Raw genomic sequence first — 21,461 nt, forward strand, 5'->3', positions numbered from 1 at the left:
GCACATTTCCTCAAATAAAGAGGATTTTTCATCATCTGCAGTTCATGAAAAAAAGGTGCCACATTAAAAAAACAAATCAGCAGATCCACAAATGATGGATAAAGACTCTTCTCAGCTATTGAGGTACAGGTACACTTCATGTACTTATTAACAAACAGTTCAAAGGCCTGCATTGTTTACGACTGTACCAAATGACTCACGTTTTAAACACTGTTTGAATAATCAGCAGCGGTGTCAGAAATCTCCACACCCATGCTCAGTTTCACAAATAAACAAAAAACTTGCACCAGCCACACTCTTCATAGTCACAGGAGAGACAATTGAAAACTTCCCAGAAATTGAAATAGTAATAATCATGCTAAAGCTGGCTTTTTATGCCATTTTGGAAAAGTCCAGAGCCTTTATACATAGCATATGTCATGCGCCGCGGCGCGCGTGCACAAAAGGATCCAGACGCAGACTCAGCGCTAGCAGAAAAGACACTTTATTATAATAACGAAAGGCGACCCAGGAAAACTAGGGAGCAAAACAAGGAACTAAAAACCCGGGGAAACAATGACACGAGGAAGCCGGAATCGGGACCGTGGGAGGCTGCAATAGAAAGGGGAGAGGATTACTAGGGAGCCGGGAAGCGGGGAAAACACATCAGGACTGAGTTAGAGTAGGGGGCTTACGATAGAGCGGGACCGTGGGAGCTCGGGAGGGAAGTGTGGCAGTCCGTGAGGAGGAAGTCCGTGGAGATAGTGAATGGGTCCAGATGAAGCACCGAGTGATCCAGTTGAGCCGGAGGACAGGCAGGTGGCAGACGCCGAACGCCGGGTCGAAACCACTGTGAGGTGATTAACGGACTGGCGTGGAGCATCCGTCAGCGCCGGGTTAAGTAGCTCTTCATGTGATCGCCGCGATGGAGAGCAGGTGTGCCGGTGATGGCCCAGCCCGGGGGTGTGGCTACCCGAGCATCACGCATTCCACAGACACAGGACCACGGACCATGACAGCATATGCCCAGCAGACTCATTGGGAGATGAATAACATGTAGCCTAGAATTAAACATCTACAATTTAAAGAGACAGACAGGTCAGTACCTCACTATTGTCTCTAAACATTTAGATCCATAAAATATTCAGTTTCATTAACAGGAGCAAAGTTCTGGACGGCGGTGCACGCTCTCATTTCACATGTTGGCCTGTGTTTTCCCAGAAAGACAGAAAGGCCTCACAGTTCAAACCTGTGGAAAAGCTGATCAAAGAAAAAGATTCACACTTAAAACAAATCCAGCAAAGCTGCTTCTAACACACACATTTACCTTTCAGATCAGTGTCTTAAAAAAAGCAAAAGAAAACATAAAAATATTTTTTTTAAAAATCCCATCCACGTGTGCAGTTTTAAAAAATATCTTCGTCCACATGTAAACGCCAAAAACCTGTGAAACATTGTCAAGAACAAGCCAAATCCCAGCCTTGTAGAAGTGTTGGCCAATTAGAAGTCTAGAAGCCTCGGAGGGAAAGATCCAACCCTTCAGTACTTATGAAAAGTTTTTGTTTTTCTGGAAAGGCAGCTAATTTTGTGTTACTTTTCAAGTAACATTTCAAATGTTAAAAACTAAAAACAGAGTTTTTTGGCTGATGTAGACTCTCAACTTAGGAATGAAAAAAATGCATACAGCATGCATAAATTGTAATTAAGAAAAAATACATTTATTCAAAACCAGGATTTTGGTTGTGAGAGCGTCTGTGTTGAACTCTGACACCTCCATCTTTCTAAATGGAGGGACAGTAACTGCGTGTGAATATGTAAGCGCGTAAAAACTGCAGATAGATTAACAGCAACAGTATTTTGTCTCCGCGATTGTAGAAATGAATCTCATGTAAACATCATGTGGCGCACAGTGTCACGTCAAAAAAGGCGCTCACCTTTGATGTTGCGTGAGTAAATCTCCGTTTGAAATTATGAAAGTCGTTTGAGTTTCAAAACAGAACAAAAAAATGACTCTTACTCAAGAAAATGACACAATACTTCCTGTTTTTTCTGTTTAGATTTGACTGATTCACTTTATGCAAAGATAAATGTAATAACAGATATTTTTGCATTTTCTGATAGTTTTTGGAAAGAGAGCTCGGTCCTATTTTAAAGCAGTCGTTTATGTCCTTGAGTTCATGGTGTTGAGCATATTTCAGCCCAATATGGACACTGTTTGATATGCCACACTTTCTGTATTTCAGTCCGGTCCCTGGCCAAAATGTTCCTCAGATGAGCCTCTGCTTTTGCAGAAAGCACTCATTGTGCAGTCAGACTGGAATCTGGGGAAATTCAAATTTGAGAGTGGGTTAATGCCTCACATGTTGTGTCCTGTTCTCAGAGCTTTTAATGGGTCTTTTGGTGGCAAGAGTGTATAGATGGGTCTAATGGTTTTTAAGAAGGGCCCACACGAATGCCTGAACCCAAGGGTTACACTGAATTTAATATATTTTAATGAGATGAATGTCTATAAATATTTTGTTCTTTTCCTTTTGAAACTCTCCAAAAATCCAATCCTCCAAAAAAGGGTTTGACTTCTCACTTCTGTCCATGTTCTCTTTCTTCCTTCTTCTGTCTCTGTGGTTTTAATTGTCTTCCCAGTAACACATTTGTTTGCTTTTTACACTTCCCTTTCACTTCTCAATACTTACTTTTTCTTTTTTTTTCCTTCCCAGGACTCTCACAGGTTTGGAGTCCAGATAAGTAAGGCTATGCAGGACATCATGGCTCTTCTCTCAGCTGATCCCAAAACCTCTTCGTCATCCAAAGGCACAGGCCATCCACAGTCCAAGAAGCTCCAGTAAAAACAAATGTCGGCCGAATATTTCCTTAATGATTCAGAACCCACAATGTTGAAAGCACAGCTCAACAAGACATTAATTGACAAAGTTAAAGTCAGAGGCAAACAACAGAGAGCTTGTTTCATAGATGCAGATCTTTCATCAGACACAACAAACATGTACAGCAGCCTTTTACAGGCCAACACATAAACTACTGTTCTTTTTTTAAACCTCCCACTCAGTGACAAAAGATAAGCCTCAACGCTACCAAACCCCAGTTATTTGGAAGGCTGTTGTGCATCAGCACTCTGAAAATCTGTGATCTTCAAGATACATACTTACAGTGAAACTGAGACAAATGTCCCTGATAACTGGTGGAAAGCATTAAGACACCCTTAATCTCACTAAAAGTGAAGAGCGCACTGACACCATTCATTTCAATTTGATGTTGGAGGTTAGAGTGCATGTTGTATGGCTTTGCTAAAGTCAGTGTTCAGGAAAAAGGAAGTTATGGCCAAATTGCACTCATTTATTTCTTTATGTGCCATTTGTGTTGACGGATGGAAGTGGTGTAGTCTCCATAAGCCCGGTGTAATCTGTAACAGTCACAATGGTGTGGTGTCCCTTTAAGACACCCAAATCGAGGGTTGATGGTGTCATCAGTTTGTGCCACTGCTCTCTCTCTCTCTGTGATTGTGAGGACACGTGCCTGCACGCTTGTGCTTAACGAGGGACGGATTTATGTTTTCTTCTCCAGACCTTTTTTTTGTTTTGTTTGCAACGCTTGGGTTGTATGAACGCTGGGCGTTATGTTGTTGAGCCGCAGCCGTTCAGCCGGGCTTTTATATGGTTGTTGAAGAAGGCGTATTAAAGAACCACCGTGGATTACCGATACCAGCGTGGGTGTGTGTTCTTCCGACTAGCCTGCTAGGTGTTTTGCCGCCTCCTCTCAACCACGCAACACAACCCAACGTTACAAATCGTTTGATCACCTGAACTCCAGACAAGAGCAGTACATCAGCCTGACTTAATAATTTAAGTGGGGAAAAAATCGATACTGTGTAGTATCGTGATATTTTGTTTGCTAATAATGTATCGATACAGGGACAGCAGAAATCGATATTTTGTTACAAAAAAGTTTTTGTGGACTGGAACATGCTCTGACTTCAGAGCATGTTGATCAGCTCCTTTTTCTGAGCAAGAATCCTGACATTCCTTCACTGTCCAAATGTGTGTAACTTTTTTTATGGCAGTAATGAACATGACAGTTTACTTATTTTCATTTAAGACATGTTGTATTTTAATTAAGTTTAAAACTTTTTTATTTAATGTAAAATTATATTTTGTTTTAATTTACTTTCAAATTCTTCAGTTGCTGAAGGGGCTGCATAGTTTTCACAAATTTCATAGTTCAGAATAGCTGTAATTGTACCAGATGGTAAGTTGGACTAGACTGTAATACAAACCGTTCAGTTTGTCAACAATAAAACTGACTGAAATGAGAGAAAGACTGAGTGTGAGACTTTGTTATTAGATAAAATGAATATTGATAAAGTTTACCTTTATGTACAGAATCTGAATATCGCAAAATATTTTTAAAAATTGCAATAATATCGTATCGTGCGTTAAGTATTGTGATAATATCGTATCGTGGGATGTATGGTGATTCCCACCTCTACTTAGCTGGAGAGAGAACTTTGGCCACTGTTGTCAGGAATGACTTATGCATCCATAGGAAAGCAGGATGGCGTCATCATCACAGCCAGACTGTGGAATCTCCACTAGTGACCAACTGTTCAGCCATACATCGCTTTGTATGTGGATGCGTTTAAGGGAAGCCATCAAAGCCATGCAAAGCTGCATTTTAAAATGATTATCATCACATTTAAAAAAACAAATGCTGTGTTTTTAGTTTATTTGCTAACTTTCGAGCTTTTTCTTCGCTCTCTTTGCTGATGCTTAGCCACACTCTGCTCAGGCTTGCTAATACTTGTGACACACTGCTCATAGTAGTGCAAGTAAGAGTCCTGCATTCAAAGAGTTGCTCAAGTATTATCAGTAAATGTACCTAAACTGTCAAAGCAAGCCTTTCTGTTGTGCTTCTGGTGTTTAATATATGATTAACATGGAAGATTCATTTGAATCGTAGAATTCATTAAAGCGTGTAAAGTAGCGAGTAAATCTACTAGTAAAGTAAAGGAAGAATTGTGGCTCAGACCTCCAAACAACAAGCTTCAAACGTCTCTTATCATTTGAAGCCTGTTTGAATTGTTAAATTGAAGTTTGACTCTCCTCACGTTCACAGGCCATCCACTCCAAGAAGCTCAAGTAAAACAGCAAAATAAAGTTGGACAAACATTATCCAAAAACGCAACTTGGGCAATGTAATGTAATTAGAACAAACATTACTGTGATGTATTTGACCCAGCTGAAAGGTTGTGAATCAGTTCTCCTTTCTTTACTGGGAAACTGCTGAGAACGCCAGAAACAAACTGCACAACAGCCGTAATAATGGATGAGATATCGCTGTGGATGACCTAATGGGCATTTACCCGTTGCTCACAACATCAAGCTGCAGCTTTTAGGTGTGTTCGACATTTTAAAATGGGAACAGAACAGTGACGTTCTTTTGTGTTGTGTGCTTAGTGCGGTGATTAAAAAGGTGAATCTTGTTTTTGATAAGTTTGTGTAGCAACAGTTGCTAAGGGGTTATGGAAAGGGGGGGATGGCAGTGTGATGTCCAGATGTTGGCAGCTGGGAATACAGCTGTGTTTGTTTGTTTTTTTGACTCATTACATTTGTATTTTTTTCTTTTTATTATTTATTGTTAATCTGTTTCATTTAATGTTGTCTCTTGCTCTGGGTAATGACTCGTTTGGGTACTTGGGTTCATGTCACTTCCAAAGTTATATCTGTTGTCTGTACATGCCAGACATGAGCTGCTTACCAGTTAAGGGCAGAGTGAAGGAAGTACGAAGAGCCCACTTGTTGACATGCTTCTATTTTCCAGGGGCAATGAAGTGGTTCCTTCCCACAGAGCCACATGTGTCTGACACAAGTGTTCACCAAGAAAAAACTGTTTCAGCGCTATTTTTTAGTTTATTTTTTTTAATTGGTGCACTTCCTACAGCAAACCTTGCATGTGTGGCATGCCTGCTGACTTTTACAAAGTGTAAGACTGTAGTGCAGCTGGCATCTGTTAAATGTGCCAGGATGTGTTTACATGTCCAAAGCAAAAGTACGTCTCTTATTACTGACAAAATATTCAGACAGACGTTTGCCGTGTTTCCACTGACTGTGTTTCTAACTTCAAAGGCTGTAACGATTCTGGTTTTGATATTGTAACGAGTTCAAACCAGAGTGGCCTCTGCTTCTGTTTAACTAGCTCATATTTCAGACTGCCGTCTGTCAGAGCAGCCTAGCTTTCCTCCTCTTTTCATGAAGCTGCATGTCCCTTTTACAGTTTAGTAAAATGCTTGCAATTTACAGCTACACTGTCTCTACCTCTCTATACTTATGCAGCCATTCTAATAACTTCATAAATTATTTTCCAAACCAACAATAGAAAATGAAACCTTAAGGAGACAGCTTGGTATCATCACTGGTTTCAGTTTCCTTTCTTGTTTTAAATGCTTTGTGGTTGATTCAATGAATTTACAAAAGGAAAAACAGTTTGTTTTTGCTTTCTAGAAACACTGAAACAAAAATATTTTTAATTTTATAATAGGAATAGTTTCCATAAATGTATTTGGGGAAATGGGTAATGTTGGTATTTAGAGATCGCTTTGCTGCTGCAGCTTCTGTTAAATAAAACCAAACCTAAACTTTGACGCCACAACCTGCCTGAAAATCCATCATCCGTGTGCCTCAGATGACTTCGCTGCAGCATAGACAGAATTGGTCTTGTTTTAAGAAGTAATGTCGCTAGGAAAGAAATGTTTTCGTTGTGGCCAGGCTTCTCACAGTTTGGATGACGAGCCTGTAAAACGGAAAGCAAAGTCGTAGCAGTTGGCTTCCTGTTAGGATCAGAATACTTCTGTTTTCTTGTCTTGTTGGTTAGTGTGTGTGTGTGTGTGTGCGTGTGTGTGTAAACTGGTAAATGGTCCTGTCTCTACTCGTGTTGTTTCCTCAGTTTCTTGTGTTGCTGGAGGTTTGTTTTTGTTTTTTCTCTGTATGTTGTTTTCTTTCTAAAATTAATTTAAATCTAACATGTGGACTCTGACGACCTTCAGCAGAAGGATCTGGTGTGTTGTGTAAAATAAAACATTTACTGTCCACAGTGGTGTGTGTGTGTCTGTGTGTGATGTCTTAATATCATGAATGTATCATAAATGATCAAACTGCTTGCTCCCACCTGTTCTCTGGACAAGAAGCCCAGAATTGCTATAACTAGAACCAGGTGTTTATTACTCAGAAGACACATGACATTTGATAAAGATTTAAATAGTAACTAGAGATGAAAGACCATCTCTACCAGCACAACACAAAGACCTGAAGTTGAAGGCAGAAGCTAATTCACTGTTGTGAACAAGTATTCCTATTGATTTTTAAACATTTCAGATCAGGCAAATTTTATTATTCAAGAGCGTCCAAGTAAATACAAACGGCAGATTTTAAAACTATTATTTCATTTGTGAAATCAAACAAGTTCTGTACAAACATACCAGGTCCTATATGGAAAAGTAGTTAACCCTCTAGATCAAAAAACAAAAACACAGTTTCAGTGCGTTTTTAAAAAACTGATCAATCAGAAATGAGCTCATTAACCACATTTTTGGAAATCTCCGTTCAGTTTTGCCAATTCACGCCTGATTTACAACAAGATGTACTGCGTTTTTTTGGTATTCATTTTGCACAACGTATGCCACTTTATTGATAGGTATATTATTATTTTTATTGTATTCTATTTTATTCTATTCTTGTGCACTCTTTTTTCTTCTTTTCATCTTGCTGCTGTGAGCATGCTCATGATAAAAGAATTTCCCTCAGGATAAATAAAGTGGGCTAAAAAAGCCATTGTCATCCGTTTGCCTTTTCTGCGTCACACACACACGGCAGGTGGAACCAAACTTATCAAACATACCATATATATTTGATGTTTTCAGTAAGTATCTACAATGTAGAAAGTAGTAAAAATAAAGAAAAAGCATAAAAAGAGAAGGTGTGTCCAAACATTTGACTGGTGGTGTGTGTGTGTGTGTGTGTATATGTGTGAATTGTGAAGGTAAAGGACCGAGGCACACAGTGATACCCTTATTTAAATCAAACGTTTTTATTCTGTGCGCATTTTACGGTCCAGTTTTCCAGCTGCACTCCCAGCTCAGAACCACACACCGCTCTCCTCTCTGGCCTCGGAAACAACCTCAGAAGGGGGAGACACAGGATGGAGGCCAGGTGTGTGGGTCAACCTGCCCTGACACCAAACTTCGAACCCACTCCTCCGTCCCTCACTTGCAGCTGAGCAAATAACCAAATAAGCCGCATCTGGAGTGAATGGAAATGGATGTGGGCCAGCCTACATAAATTACTTCAAGAAGACATCAAAAAACTCACCAAGGAGGTCACAAAAGGAGGCCGGAGCAAACAATGGGAAGAAACCAACCATCCTAGTACTGATTATCCTGCAGGGACGTCTCACGGGAGTCTGGGGTAGTTTAAACACATCACCAAACGATCACAGGGAAACACCAGGGACACTTTTTAAAAATATTTATTTTTAGCTTTTATTGTTCTCATCATCATCACATGGGCATTGTACAGTAAATTTGGAGCAGTGTATGTTTCAACTAGTGGGTTAGCATAGACACACATTCGTAAGGTCTTTCCCTCATCATTCATTCCACAGAATCAAATAGAAAATATAATAAGATAGCAAGTATACTAAAAACTACAGATTTATTCTGATTTTTTTGTTTGTTTCTTACTGGCACAAATGTTCCTCCATACATGAGGCAGGGTTAGGTCAGCTGCTCCTCCATGGAGGGAAGAGTGCACATTGCTGTGAGATAAAGAATAACTATAAAGGAGTCTTGGGGCCACATTAAGAAAAAATATGGATAATTTTTAGAATTAAGTCAAAACTTCGAGATTAAAGTCGTAATTTTATTTCAAAAAGAAGTTTGAAACGTTGAAGTAGTTGTTTCAAGACAAACTGCCACAGCTGCTCTGACTTGGCGAAATCATTCTTCAGAGTCTGTTTTAGTGACAAGGACACATGAACACAGTGATAAACACAGATACGTTAAAAAGAGCTGCATCCAGAGCTGCATCTGGTCAGAAGGAAAAACACAAACTTGGAAGAGTTGATTTGTATAAAATGTCTAGTAGTGTTTGGGTGGTGATCTTATAGAGATGATGGAGCCAAGTAAGTATTTGGAAGTTCCATAACTTTCCAAAAGCTCATCCCCATTAATTGTTAAAAATAAATGTATACACACATAATTGGGTAGTCTATTTAAATAGGCCCCGGGTAGTAGTGTGGAAACTCCGGAGGATGACGACATCTAAGACTACATAAGCTGAAAGTGAAAGTAAAGATGCCAGAATGGATCAGCACCTCTCCAAGGCGAGGTAGGCTGCAGAGAGCATTCTGCATTCTAAATGTGTGTTCACTGTGTGTCGCTGAAATGTGCCGTCTTTAGCTTTTCTGCGAAATCGCTTTTGCATGTCTTAGTTGGACTGTGGTGACAGAGGACAGAAATGTGCTTGAGCTGTGGTACAGAGGTGCTGTCAAGTTATCTTGTGCTCAGGGTGACGGACCAAAGTAATGTGGAATTTGCGCAAAGGGGAGACTCAGACATACAATGTGTGCGCTGTCAGCAGACCATACCTGTGTTCAAGGTCAGCTGTTTCTCATGTATGACACACACACACACACACACACACACGGGAGCGCGAGGAGCAGGGGAGCAGGAGGGGAAGGGGTAAATCCCGTTGCCGTTCACCATCAATGATAGAAAACACGTACAAAGGATATCGGTGGGTATCGTAACTACCGGCATGATTATCGCTTCCCACGTGACGCACATACGTGGTGAACTTGGTCACCAGCATTCATGCTTCTGCTGCATGTTTCCCGTGTTTGAACAATCAGTCTGGGGTCAGGTCCAAGCGGTTAAAGCAGTAAAATCCTGGCACCTCAGCCACGTTTGTCCCGCGAGTTTCCCACGTCCTTTACGTTCTTGTTGTTTCGGTGGTCTCCCTGGAGGAATTTGCTGGCCGCTCTGAGTCCTCATGTCAAGACAATGATTAACAATCACTCGGTGATACATTAAATACGAACAGGGAAAAGTACTTTTCTCTTGTTGCCGAAACTTGGTCATCAGCCAAATTGGTAGCATTGGTGGTAAAACTGGGTGTGATGGAGTTTGTCAAACGCACGGTATCAACTCATTAGCTGCAGTCCCTTTGGCAATGAGAGTTGCGGCCAGGAGCTCAAATTGCTAGGAACAGTAATAAAAACATATTCTTAGTGACCAAACAGGATTGGGTTGATTACAGTGTAGCACACAGAACAGGTATAATAACACAGAACTGTTAGGATGCCTGGGTCGTTGACCCAGGGTTTTTGAGTTTATTATATTATTTATAATTTCTAGTCTTTGGGTTTTTGTTAGAGTCATGTCTTATGGTTTGTCTCTGTGTAATCCTTAGTTGCTGTCTCCCCTGTCCGCTATATCCCCGTGTCCAGTCAGTGTCTGTGTCTGCCCTGGTCCCACGTCTCTGTTCCCTCTGTTGTAGTGCCTGCATGTGAGTCTGTGTCTTTGTTCAGTCTGTGTTATGTGTTTCCTGTTTTACTTTGAAGGTCTCTGTCTTATCTCAGTGTGTTCAGTTTACGCTTCCTTGTCTCGTCAGTTCTGATTTGCCCCAACTGTGTTTCCCTCCTGTTGTCCATTCCCTGATTGCTCCCTCTATGTATTTAAGCCCTGTGTTTCAGTTTGTCATTGTTGCGATCTACCCTTATCTTGCTGTGTGTGGTCTGTCTGCGTAGGTGTATTTTGTATTCTTAATTTTGTTACCCTTTTGAGTTCAGCATTAAAGCTGTTTTGAGTAGTGATGGGCAGATGAAGCTTCATGAAGCACTGAAGCTTTTCATCCAATTGGTTCATCCCAGCGCAAAGCTTCTTGAAGCTTCATTTGCTCTAGTAGGACACCTACTGGACGTAAAAATATTAGTTGGCATGAATTTGAAGAGTGTGGCCTTTTGCACACAGCCTGTAAATGTCAACAACAAAAGGAGTGTGTAAAACATCTATATTGTAGTGATGCAGTATACTGTGTATATTTATACTGGCAGTATGGAAAATGATTATTTGGAAATGCTTAAAATGGAAACGATCATTTACTGTGAGGTGAGGTGAGGTTGGGGTGTGGACAGTAGTTGTGCTTTTGTAACGTTGAGGTATGGACAGCTACACACTGAGGCTTTGAGCCTCAGTCCTGCCCCCTCAATTACTCGACACAAGCTTCGAAGCCTCGATACAGAACGTCACATCACTAGTTTTGAGTTACTTTCTGTCTCCGGAGTCTGCACTTTCGGTCCTTCTCCTGCCTGCACACAGCCGTTCCATAACAAGAACAAACAATTGCGTTATTATTTATAATAATATTTATTTAACAGCTGATTTTTTTCCCTTTGTGAATGGAAATTATCTTTAGACAGATATCTGGCATGTCCAGGGTAACGTCCCCCCTCCTTTCGTTATGGTGCGGTCTGTGTCACACAGCACACAGTTTTTCTTCCTGTTGCAGCCTTGTAGGAACTGACTACTGCTGTTTACAGAGTGCTCTGCTGTAATTAACGTGCTAACAACAACCTGGTGCTGAATGCCCAGAAGACAGTGGAGATTATTGTGGACTTCAGGAAGCACACAGCCCCACTCCCCCCCATCATCCTGACTGACACCCCCATCACCTCTGTGGACTCATTCCGCTTCCTGGGTACCACCATCACCCAGGACCTGAAGTGGGAGCCCACCATCACCTCCGTCATTAAGAAAGCCCAGCAGAGGATGTACTTCCTGAGGCAGCTGAAGAAATTCAACCTGCCAACACGGACGATGTTGCAATTCTACACTGCAATCATCGAGTCCATCCTCACCTCCTCCATCACCGTGTGGTACGCTGGAGCCACTATCAGGGACAAACAGAGACTGCAGCGTGTTGTGCGCTCTGCTGAGAAGGTGATTGGCTGCAGACTCCCATCTCTGCAGGACCTGTACACCTCCAGGACACTGGGGCGTGCAGCTCGGATCTCAGCTGACCCTTCTCATCCTGGACACAGTCTGTTTGACCTGCTCCCCTCAGGCAGGAGGCTCCGGTCCATTCGCACCAGAACCTCTCGCCATAAGAACAGTTTCTTCCCCTCTGCTGTTGGACACATGAACAATAACCGTATGACTGTTCCCACCACTAACACATGACCCTACGCTGTGTTCACTGCATCATTCCATGTTTGGCACTGATCACCACCTGCACTCATGTATATATCTATCTACTTAGCACTTTTAATTCTTATTCTTATTTTTTATTTTATTTTATTTTTTTCTCATGTCTATTTAAGCGTTATTTATGACAGTATGTTTGCACTAAGCACCGCAGCAATTTCCTAATGTTGTAAACCTGCTCAACATTTGGCAATAAAACCCTTTCTGATTCTGATTCTGATTCTGATTCTAAGCATTTGAAGGAAGACTCCTCGACTACTCTGCGTAGATTTATCCAATTATCTGTAGAAAAGCAGAGTGAAGACCATTTTTAGTTATCAGCAAAAGGTCAAAATTCACCATATAGTAGAGCTGCAGGCTATGCTGGTGGGGAGGAAAAGGGATTTTTAGATTTCAGTCATTGCTTCTGAAATGTTTGTAAACGCAGTAACCAAGTAAGAAATTTCAAAATAAAGTACAGCTGTTGTGAAACAAGGTTTAATTTTAATATTCTGTCCCAAGTAAATTTTATGTAGGTGTAAATGAGGATTCTTCAGCTGATCTTTGCTTGTTTAAGAACAAAAGTTTATGTGATGATCGATTAAAACCCCTCAAACCAAAGTTGGGACTGATCTTTGCCAGTTACTGATCTGTTTTACACAACAGAACAAGGAAAAAAAAATGTTTAAACTGAGACATTTCACTCATTTTATTTATATAGAAAAAAGAGCTCATTTGGAAATCGATAACTACAGCGTGTCTCAAAATTGTTTGGACAGTGTCACATTTACCACAGTATAACATCTGCTCCTCTTGTAAAAACAGGCTGGGAACAGAGAAAACAGATGCTGGAGATGAATGTTTGTCCTCTAGGACACAAGAGTCCTGGAGGATTCTAGCTGCTCAGGAGTCCTGGGTCTGCTTTTATACATTTTTGGTTTTATGACGCTTCAAATGTTTTGAGGTGGTAAAAAGTCTGGACTGCAGGCAGGCTGTTCTTCTACTATGATGCCATGCTGCTGTAACAGATGCAGTGTGTGTGGTCTAGCATTATCTTGCTGAAATATTCAAAGCCTTCCCTTAAAGAGGCGTCACTGGATGGGAGGAGATGTTGTTCTAAAAACCTGCATATATAGCTTTCAGCATTTGTTTATTTATAAGGAACCCCATTAGCTTCCACAACAGTGGTTGCCAGTCTTCCTGGGGCCCAAGCCATGAAATACAATCAAATAAAATATTAAGCAATAAAGTGGATGCAAAATATCCACATAATTTGGCTCTTACATCCACAGTGAGGTTTTACAATTTGGAAAATGTGAGCATATAAATATCAATAACTCAAAAATACACAAATTTCTATTACAAATCACATCTCCCTCTTACAATATTTACAACAATTAAAAGCTGCCTAAATAGGCTTTTAGGTGATTTTTGAAATTATGAATAGAAGCTAATTCTCTAATTGCATTAAATATAACAGAGTTTTTCAAAAAGTTGCTTTTAACTCGAGGAATTACTAAATTGCGGTTTGTTAATAATCAGTATGATTATGTATTTTATCTGGATGCTGCAACTGAGCAGAAAAAAATGTGGTGTGTTTAACAGTATTGCTTTCTTTAAAAATACAACTAAGCCATAGTATAATTTAGCTTGTACAGGAAGCCAGGAAAGCTTATCATGCATTTTATTTGATATTTGTATAGTATGAACACCTTAACACTAATCTGGTCGCCTTGTTCTCGACTAACTGAAGTCTGTTCAGATCTGTCTTATGCTGCTGACCAAATGATGGAACAGCTATGGAAAGATTTAGTTGTGGGCTGTTAACTAAGCGTAATCTACTTCCAATTAACATAGATTTGGATTTAGATACGTTTAAAATCATGTTGTTTTTACTTATCCAGCCAAACACGTTCAGCAAATCTTGTTGTGATACGTCTATGGTGCCATTCAACCCCATCAGAGATGCAGGCTCGTGATGTGTGGAGTGCAGAAACAACAAAACCAGCCTTTAGTCAAAACCCTGACAATGAGGACATTTGCAGCACAGTAACACATCGATGCTAAGTAAAACAAACGCATTAACATTTAGTGGCGCGTGGTGCTGTGGATCCCAATAATGAATGCCTTGATTTACTCTGTCATTAATTTGTAAGCAGTGATTTACCAGCACAGAGACAAATGTTAGAGCTGTTCATGAACTAATTAACACTGATGAAAGGGGGACATGGATCACCTTATTATACTGAGCACAGGGGCGGTCCTAGCCTTCAGTGAGACACTGAGGCTGTATCCCAATTCAGGGTCTGCAGCCTTAAAAGCCGCATTTTAAGGCCGATTACGTCACAGCGACGCGACGAAGGCTGTCCCAATACAAACGCTGCTCGAAATGCGTCCTTCATTTCCCTGAATTTTAAGGATGTGGCGGTGTAGACTTCGTGGCCCAACATATCCCAGAATGCATAGGTGGGTGTGGATAATTTTACCGAAAAAAAACGGCAGAAGAGGGGCGGCCGAAGAGTAAACTTTTAAAGTAAACGCTGAATATTATGTCACTTATTTATGTACAAATGTTTAATAACGAAGAACATTAAAACATTACTGTTGGCCACATGTCGGCAAAGTTATGTGACATTAGTGACGTTTGTACTAACTCGGTTTTAAAGCCTTTACTTTAAAATATACGGCGTTCAATAGTCGACCTTAATCTTACAGAGAATGTGATGATTTCATGGATATTTAAAGTCAGCGCTGAGACAAATTTAGTAATGCCAACATATTAAAAGAACAATATTTGTCTCTTATATATAATACATATATATGCAGTGTCAATGGAACCTGTCTTTGCTGTTCATTCACTGCTGTAATAACTAATAATGATTGAAATAATAACTTATTATATTTACATCACCAAAGTGAGATGACTTTAGTCTCATGAACAACATGAGCTAATTGTTATTTACTAGCTAATCTTAAATGACTGTTCAGTACAGAAGTGAAGCCCAATAATCATGATTTCACAGTCCCATGGTCTCAGCCTCAGATATCAAATCAAAGCTCATGTAGAAACAAACAAACAAACGAACAAAAGATTTTCTCCTTTATTTCTGTCAAACAAAGCTGTATGAACGTTTCCAGCTGTTAGTATCATGGTTGCTAGGCAACCTGGGGAGCGCAACGGAGGCTAGACCGTCCCGTTTCACAAGCCTCGCACTTCCGGCCTTAGCGGTCTTTGAGTACGCGGTCTTTGTGGACCGTTAAGGCTGCAGACCCTGAATTGGGATACAGCCAGAGATTACCAAAAAGCACCACTGAACGACACAGGAAGTCATTCCTGCCCGTGGCCATCTCCCTGTACAGCTCCTCCATCTAACACACTGTAAACACTGCAATGGTTACATCCTTTTTACACACGCTCTTTTCTACTCTGTAATATTCTTGTCAATTTTCTTGATCTTTATTTATAATCCCCTCTGTTAATCCTTCATAATTATAGTTGAGTTATCTGCATATATTAGTGCTATTTATTAAATGTGTAGCATCTGTAACATAATGTATTGGTTGGAGTTTAGTCTGTTACTGTTACTATTTTTAGAATTTCTTCTTGGAGCAACTGTAACCCACATTATTTCCTTCGGGATTAATAAAGTATTCTGATTCTGATTGTTTCAGGATGACCTGCCATTATCCAATCACACATCTGCTTACCTGCATCTCTTGCTCGTTTCTCCTCCTCTTCTTTTCTCTTTTTTCTAAACTGAGCACCTGATGGCTTTGAACTTTTCTTGTCCATCTTCCATTGGTTTTAATTTTGCACTCCAGTATGAACTGTTTTGCTTACTTAATTAACTTAAGGCTTTGGCTGGTTTCTTTGGCTCTGAATTCAAATTCAAAACCAGCAAGAATTCTGAGCTCAAAAGCTTCAATGAGACCATGAGACCACAAGGTTTAATCCTGGGTGCGTTCTTTTTTTTGTCAACGTTATTCCTTCTGCTTTGATCCTTCAATCTTTTAATGACAATTTCTCATCATTTTTATGCAGACAACACTTAGTTACACGTCTTTTAAGCCTTGCCGGCTGGATTGGCTGTCCATTGTTGTCCACTTTTGCCACGTTTTAAACTCCAACAAGGCCGTGATTGTCGATCCTCCTGAATTACGTACTAAAATCAATTTAGCACTTGCTTCTGTTTAGTCTACTGTTTGAAATCTTTAATAACATTTGAGTCCTCTTAGGCTTTGACTTGCATTTAAAATCTAAATTCTAATTGTCTTTCATATAAGGAAGGAGTGTAGACTTATTGGATAGTCTGTCCTCAGTCACTGTTCATCGCAAATGACTTTTGATTATCCTTTCAGCAGAAAAGGGCCTTTCATAAGATGCACTGCTGACAGGCAATGCCACAGTTAGAAAGCTTGAACTGTTCGAACATGATCTGAAAAACTCCCACACTGTGGGAGAGCGGTAGGAACCATCACTCTTTGCAAGTCTGAGACTTGTCAGCTCTGACGTATTTCAGATGTCAAGTTAGGAATAAGAGTAGAAGTAAGGAGGCAATCTTTAAGTTTTGTTGCTTCCTGCGTGGACTGTTTTGAGATGGCATGATACCACTTTTTAATGTCCGAAACCGATATCATAAATTTGGATGTCTGCCGATACCGATATAAATCCAATATAGCCTTTTTTATAATCAATAAAATGTTGTTGTTTTTTTAAATATCTTGCGGCACTTTGTATAAGTTCATACTGAAGTTTAAAAACAAAACAAAACAAAACTAAAGCTATTCTGTTATACCTGTATGCAAAAAATACACTGCACCCAAAATATTTCATAGTTCAGCAAAACTGATCAATCTAATAAACTTAAACCTGCTCCATCCTCCCTATTCTGGTATAGGGAGCCGCCACCCGCCCTCCACCTCATAATGCTTAATTGACGTAATCAACTTTAATTTAATGCACGTGTAAAACATAAATTAAAAAATGCACAGAAATCAATAATTTTTCTACAATAATTAAATAGATTCAACATCTTTCTTCAACAGAATTGACTGCACAGATGGTACCTTCCCCAAGGAAAAAGTACTATAGCTTACTAGGTCATAAATTTGACTTAATATTTACTATATACAATAATGGACTTTTATACATTTCACATCAGATGAAAACTTTGGTTGTAAGATTCAGATAATTATTTATTAAAAGCTAGACATTTTAAATGAGAATAAGAAAGAAAAGTATGTCTTTGTGCCCCCTTTTCCCTGTTCATGCCCTATCGGCCCCCCTGGCATAACTTTGCTAGATCCGCCCCTGCACAGTTACCAGCTGTCAGCTACGTAGAAAAAGATCCTGGTGTAGAAAGTAATATTAAATAAATTCTAACAACAGCTTATCAAGCTTAAACGTGCTGCTGTTGTTCAGCTGCTGGTTTCCTCTTTCTGGTGCGAAGTGAGACAAAAACAAACAAGAGAGACGGACTCGCGATAGAAAAGCCGATCAGCTGATCATTGATCATGTCACGGCTGTTGCAGCAGTCGTGTGGTGTATTGAGAAAAAGGATCCAAAATGCAGGTACTGGCTGCGGTGCGAGTGAGTGTTTATTTACAGAAGTGACAAAGTGGCAAAAACAGGAAGAGCAGAGCGGGGAGTAAACAAACCTAAACTGGGGAAAACTAAAGAACTAACCTGAAACCAAACACACACAGGAGAAGGAGCAAAATGCACGGAGAATGTTGGCAGAGAGACGTGGAATGAATACCAGTTAACACAGAGGAAAGACACAGGTAGGGATGATAAAACACTAAACACCAAAACCAACCCTAAAAACACATGCAAAATCAGAATTAACACAAAACACAAGGTGATACAAAAGGAAACACAAACGCTGGGTCAAAATGACCCAGGACCATGACAGATCAGTTTCATGATTGAAGTAGCAACAGGAGAGGGAGGGAGGGAGGGAGAGGCAGTTGCTCCATATATCGGTTGTTAAGCTTAACGTGGGAATGCTTTACAAACATTCAGAGATGAACTTACACACTTGCTTCACGTCTCTCTGGAATCACTTTCTCGGAGATGAAATGCCGGTTTGGTAGCGAAGCTCCAAATGCTCAACCAGACAACAGGTCTTGCATGCCACAGCCGCTCTATCACGTGAGCACACTGCTCCGATGTGCTACGGTTATGAGCAGAGTTACGCCATGTCGCAAGTTTTGTGAGGTGCTTTTGTGAAATTTAATGGATCAGTTTACATTTTTTATTTCTCTCTGATATCTGATCCAGTAATTTAGGTCAGTATCGGACAGATACCAATAGCTAATATCGGATCAGTCCATCTCTAGTCTGGATGAGATGCCACTGTTTTCACTTCTGCACAATATCTGTCGGCAGATCATCAAAACAATGATAATTTTCTGTGTCTTGACACCCCCAGGAAACTCATGTATTGTATTAGTCTCTGCTCAGATTTACTGACCTTTAAACTGACTGATTCTTTATATGACTGAGTGAAAACTATATTTTCTGAAGAGGTCAAGACTAACATTTCTGAGATTGTCTTAATATTTATATATTGTGTTTGTTTACCTTAACTGTTGTGCAACCCTTTATATCGTCTATATTTTCTGTAAATTTTAGCCTTTGTGTACAGATATACTTCAACTATAAGTTAATAACATATAATGAAAAACTTAAAAACACATATTACCAAAAGGTGCTTCTTCAGTAGTCATGGTAAGCAGTGGGAGTGATGAGGACGCTGAGTAAATATTAAGTAGGCCAGACTTTTAGAAGTACCCTCATGTCACTTTAAAAACAAAGAGGTCACTTATCAGTTTATGTAGTTAGTTTTAAATCATGGGCCTGCTGGAAAATTGCAAAAGACATGTGGAATATGCTTTGAGGACACTGCATACTCACAGCCTACTGTCCAAGTGCATGGTGAATTCATTGATCCACTTCTGGAGTTGGAGATAAAGTCTCTCACGTTTATTTCCTGCTTCGCCTCTGCAGTCTCAGATATTTTTGCACACGTGGCTACATTTTCCTGGGCGTGTACTATATTTATGTGGTACTGTAATTAGTCTGTGGGACTAACTGCAGTTTTAAGATCCTGAGCTCTGACATTAAAAAGAGAACTCATGTCTTTTAACTGGGATTTCTTCCAATTATAATATCTAATATCCTCCTGAAAGCTGAGGAAAAAGAATCTTCCCACATCAAATCCTCCTTTAACTTTTTGTGATTTCCTTCATTTTCAGAGCAGAAAGAAGCCACCCAAACGCCAAAGATATCAACTGAAAGCCCAGGATGTCCTCTGTTTATTACTGTCAGGGCTCTGTGTGTGGGCAGGTGGAAATGTGGATCCAAATGCAGGACTCCGAGACGAAATGTAACTGAAAAACACAGCTTTTGTTGCTGGCATGAAACAAAAACAGAAACCAACCCATGAAACCAAGCAGGAACACACATGGTAGTAATGAGGGAATGGGCAACAGGAGGGAGACACAGCTGGGAGAGATCAGGGGTCCGTTCTTCGTACCTCGCTAAGTAAGTTAGCTGGATTTGATTGTTGACGATTTCGCGTGATCTTGGATCGTTCGGTTCTCCGAAGCTCATCCGGGACTTGCTGTCATAGCAACAGATCCGTAAGCGTAAACCTGCTTGGGAGCAGGCTTACTTTATGTAAACAGGATTAGATCGCGGCCACTCAGGTATGTCCGCTTCATTTATACGAAAGCAACAGCGATATTTTTCCACTGTTTTCCCATAAATAAATATTATCAATGTAACTAAAGATAATGCAGTATTTGATTCTTGTATTGATTTCATACAGATACATACAGGTCATTTCCTAAAAAAAGGGAAATGTACTATTAATCATTCTATTTCATGTATTTGATTATTTCAGATGTAATTCATATTTTAGAGTAGTAATAGTAAATTACTTCGTGTAATCAAGATGAGAGACCACGGCTATAAAAGCGAAGGTGGATTTGGGAAGTCTGTCGCAGCCATGTCCTGTCCGTTTGTACGCGAGCAACCCATTGCGGAAGGTGCAAGATTGATAAGGAGAGTTTTCAGAATTCAGCGTATATTGCGGGATAGACAGGATCCTTTAGCTCAGCGCGACAGTGTGCTCATAGAGAGATATCGATTTTCCCGTGAGGGTATTATTTACTTAACCAACTTGTTGATGAGGGGGTGCGGGACCACCACCTGTCTTTTTTTGCTCTGCCCTTTTCTTGGTTGCTGTTATAAACAAACAAACAGATTATTTCAGGGTCTCTTTTCAAGAGACTAAAAGCAATACAAGTGATAAATATTACCATTCTGTAGAATATTCTTATATTTCACTTTTACTTGTTCCCATGTTCTAGTGGGTCCTGTTGTGGCTCTAATGTGAAAGAGGATATAATGTAATATAATATTATATAATATAATATAATATAATATGATATAATGTAATATAATATAATAAATTTACCCTACCGCCTACTGGTGTTGGCCAGAGGGGCCGATGGCGCGATATGGCAGCCTCGCTTCTGTCAGTCTGCCCCAGGGCAGCTGTGGCTACAACCGTAGCCTCCACCAGTGTGTGAATGTGAGAGTGAATGAATAGTGGCATTGTAAAGCGCTTTGGGTGCCTTGAAAAGCGCTATATAAATCCAATCCATCATTATTATTATTATTATTAAATTACTTGCGAGTTTAATTTGTCAGCAACTTTCTGCCAGCCCTCTCTCCTTGCTTTTGCAGCCTTTGCAGTGTTCCCTTACGTTTTAATTAAACTCTGAAACTCCTGAAATCCCTCAATCAAGAGTTCTTGCTCTGCTGCCGAAAAATACTGAGCGCGCTCCTTCGACATTTTCGCCGACCAATCAAAGGGTTGCCGATCAATGTTTCTACTATCGATGCGTAGCCCCTGTTAAGTCACCCAGTGATCTCACATTACTTCATCCAGCTGTACTAATCGTCAACAACAGGTGTGTTCGGAGAACCGGAATAGCGAGCTCAAAGTTGGCGCGATGATTTGATCTTGGATGTGTCATTTGATCTTGGATGTAGTAAGCGAGGTACGAAGAACGGACCCCAGGGCTAACGAGACAGGGGGAACAAAGCTGCACACACTAACATAAGACAAAGACTTTCACAATAAAACAGGAAACACTACTCAAAGACACGGACTCAACACAGAGGGGCGGACAGAAAATAATACATGAAACTCAAACAATACAT

The 21,461-nt window shown here is 40.2% G+C and overlaps 1 protein-coding gene across 1 annotated transcript in view; it reads left to right on the top strand.

Moving 5' to 3' along the window:
* The first annotated feature begins 9,310 nt into the window (after positions 1–9,310).
* Positions 9,311–21,461, top strand: part of LOC146389253 (uncharacterized) — a 28,437-nt gene continuing 16,286 nt past the window's right edge. Inside the window, exon 1 of the mRNA XM_084926992.1 lies at positions 9,311–9,368. Within this exon, the coding sequence (XP_084783118.1) occupies positions 9,335–9,368 (34 nt within the window). The 5' untranslated portion in view covers positions 9,311–9,334. The remainder of the gene's footprint in view (positions 9,369–21,461) is intronic.

The sequence above is a fragment of the Perissodus microlepis genome, chromosome 4, assembly GCF_051167445.1.
Source record: "Perissodus microlepis isolate ML-2025 ecotype Zambia chromosome 4, ASM5116744v1, whole genome shotgun sequence".
Taxonomy (NCBI): Eukaryota; Metazoa; Chordata; class Actinopteri; order Cichliformes; family Cichlidae; genus Perissodus; species Perissodus microlepis.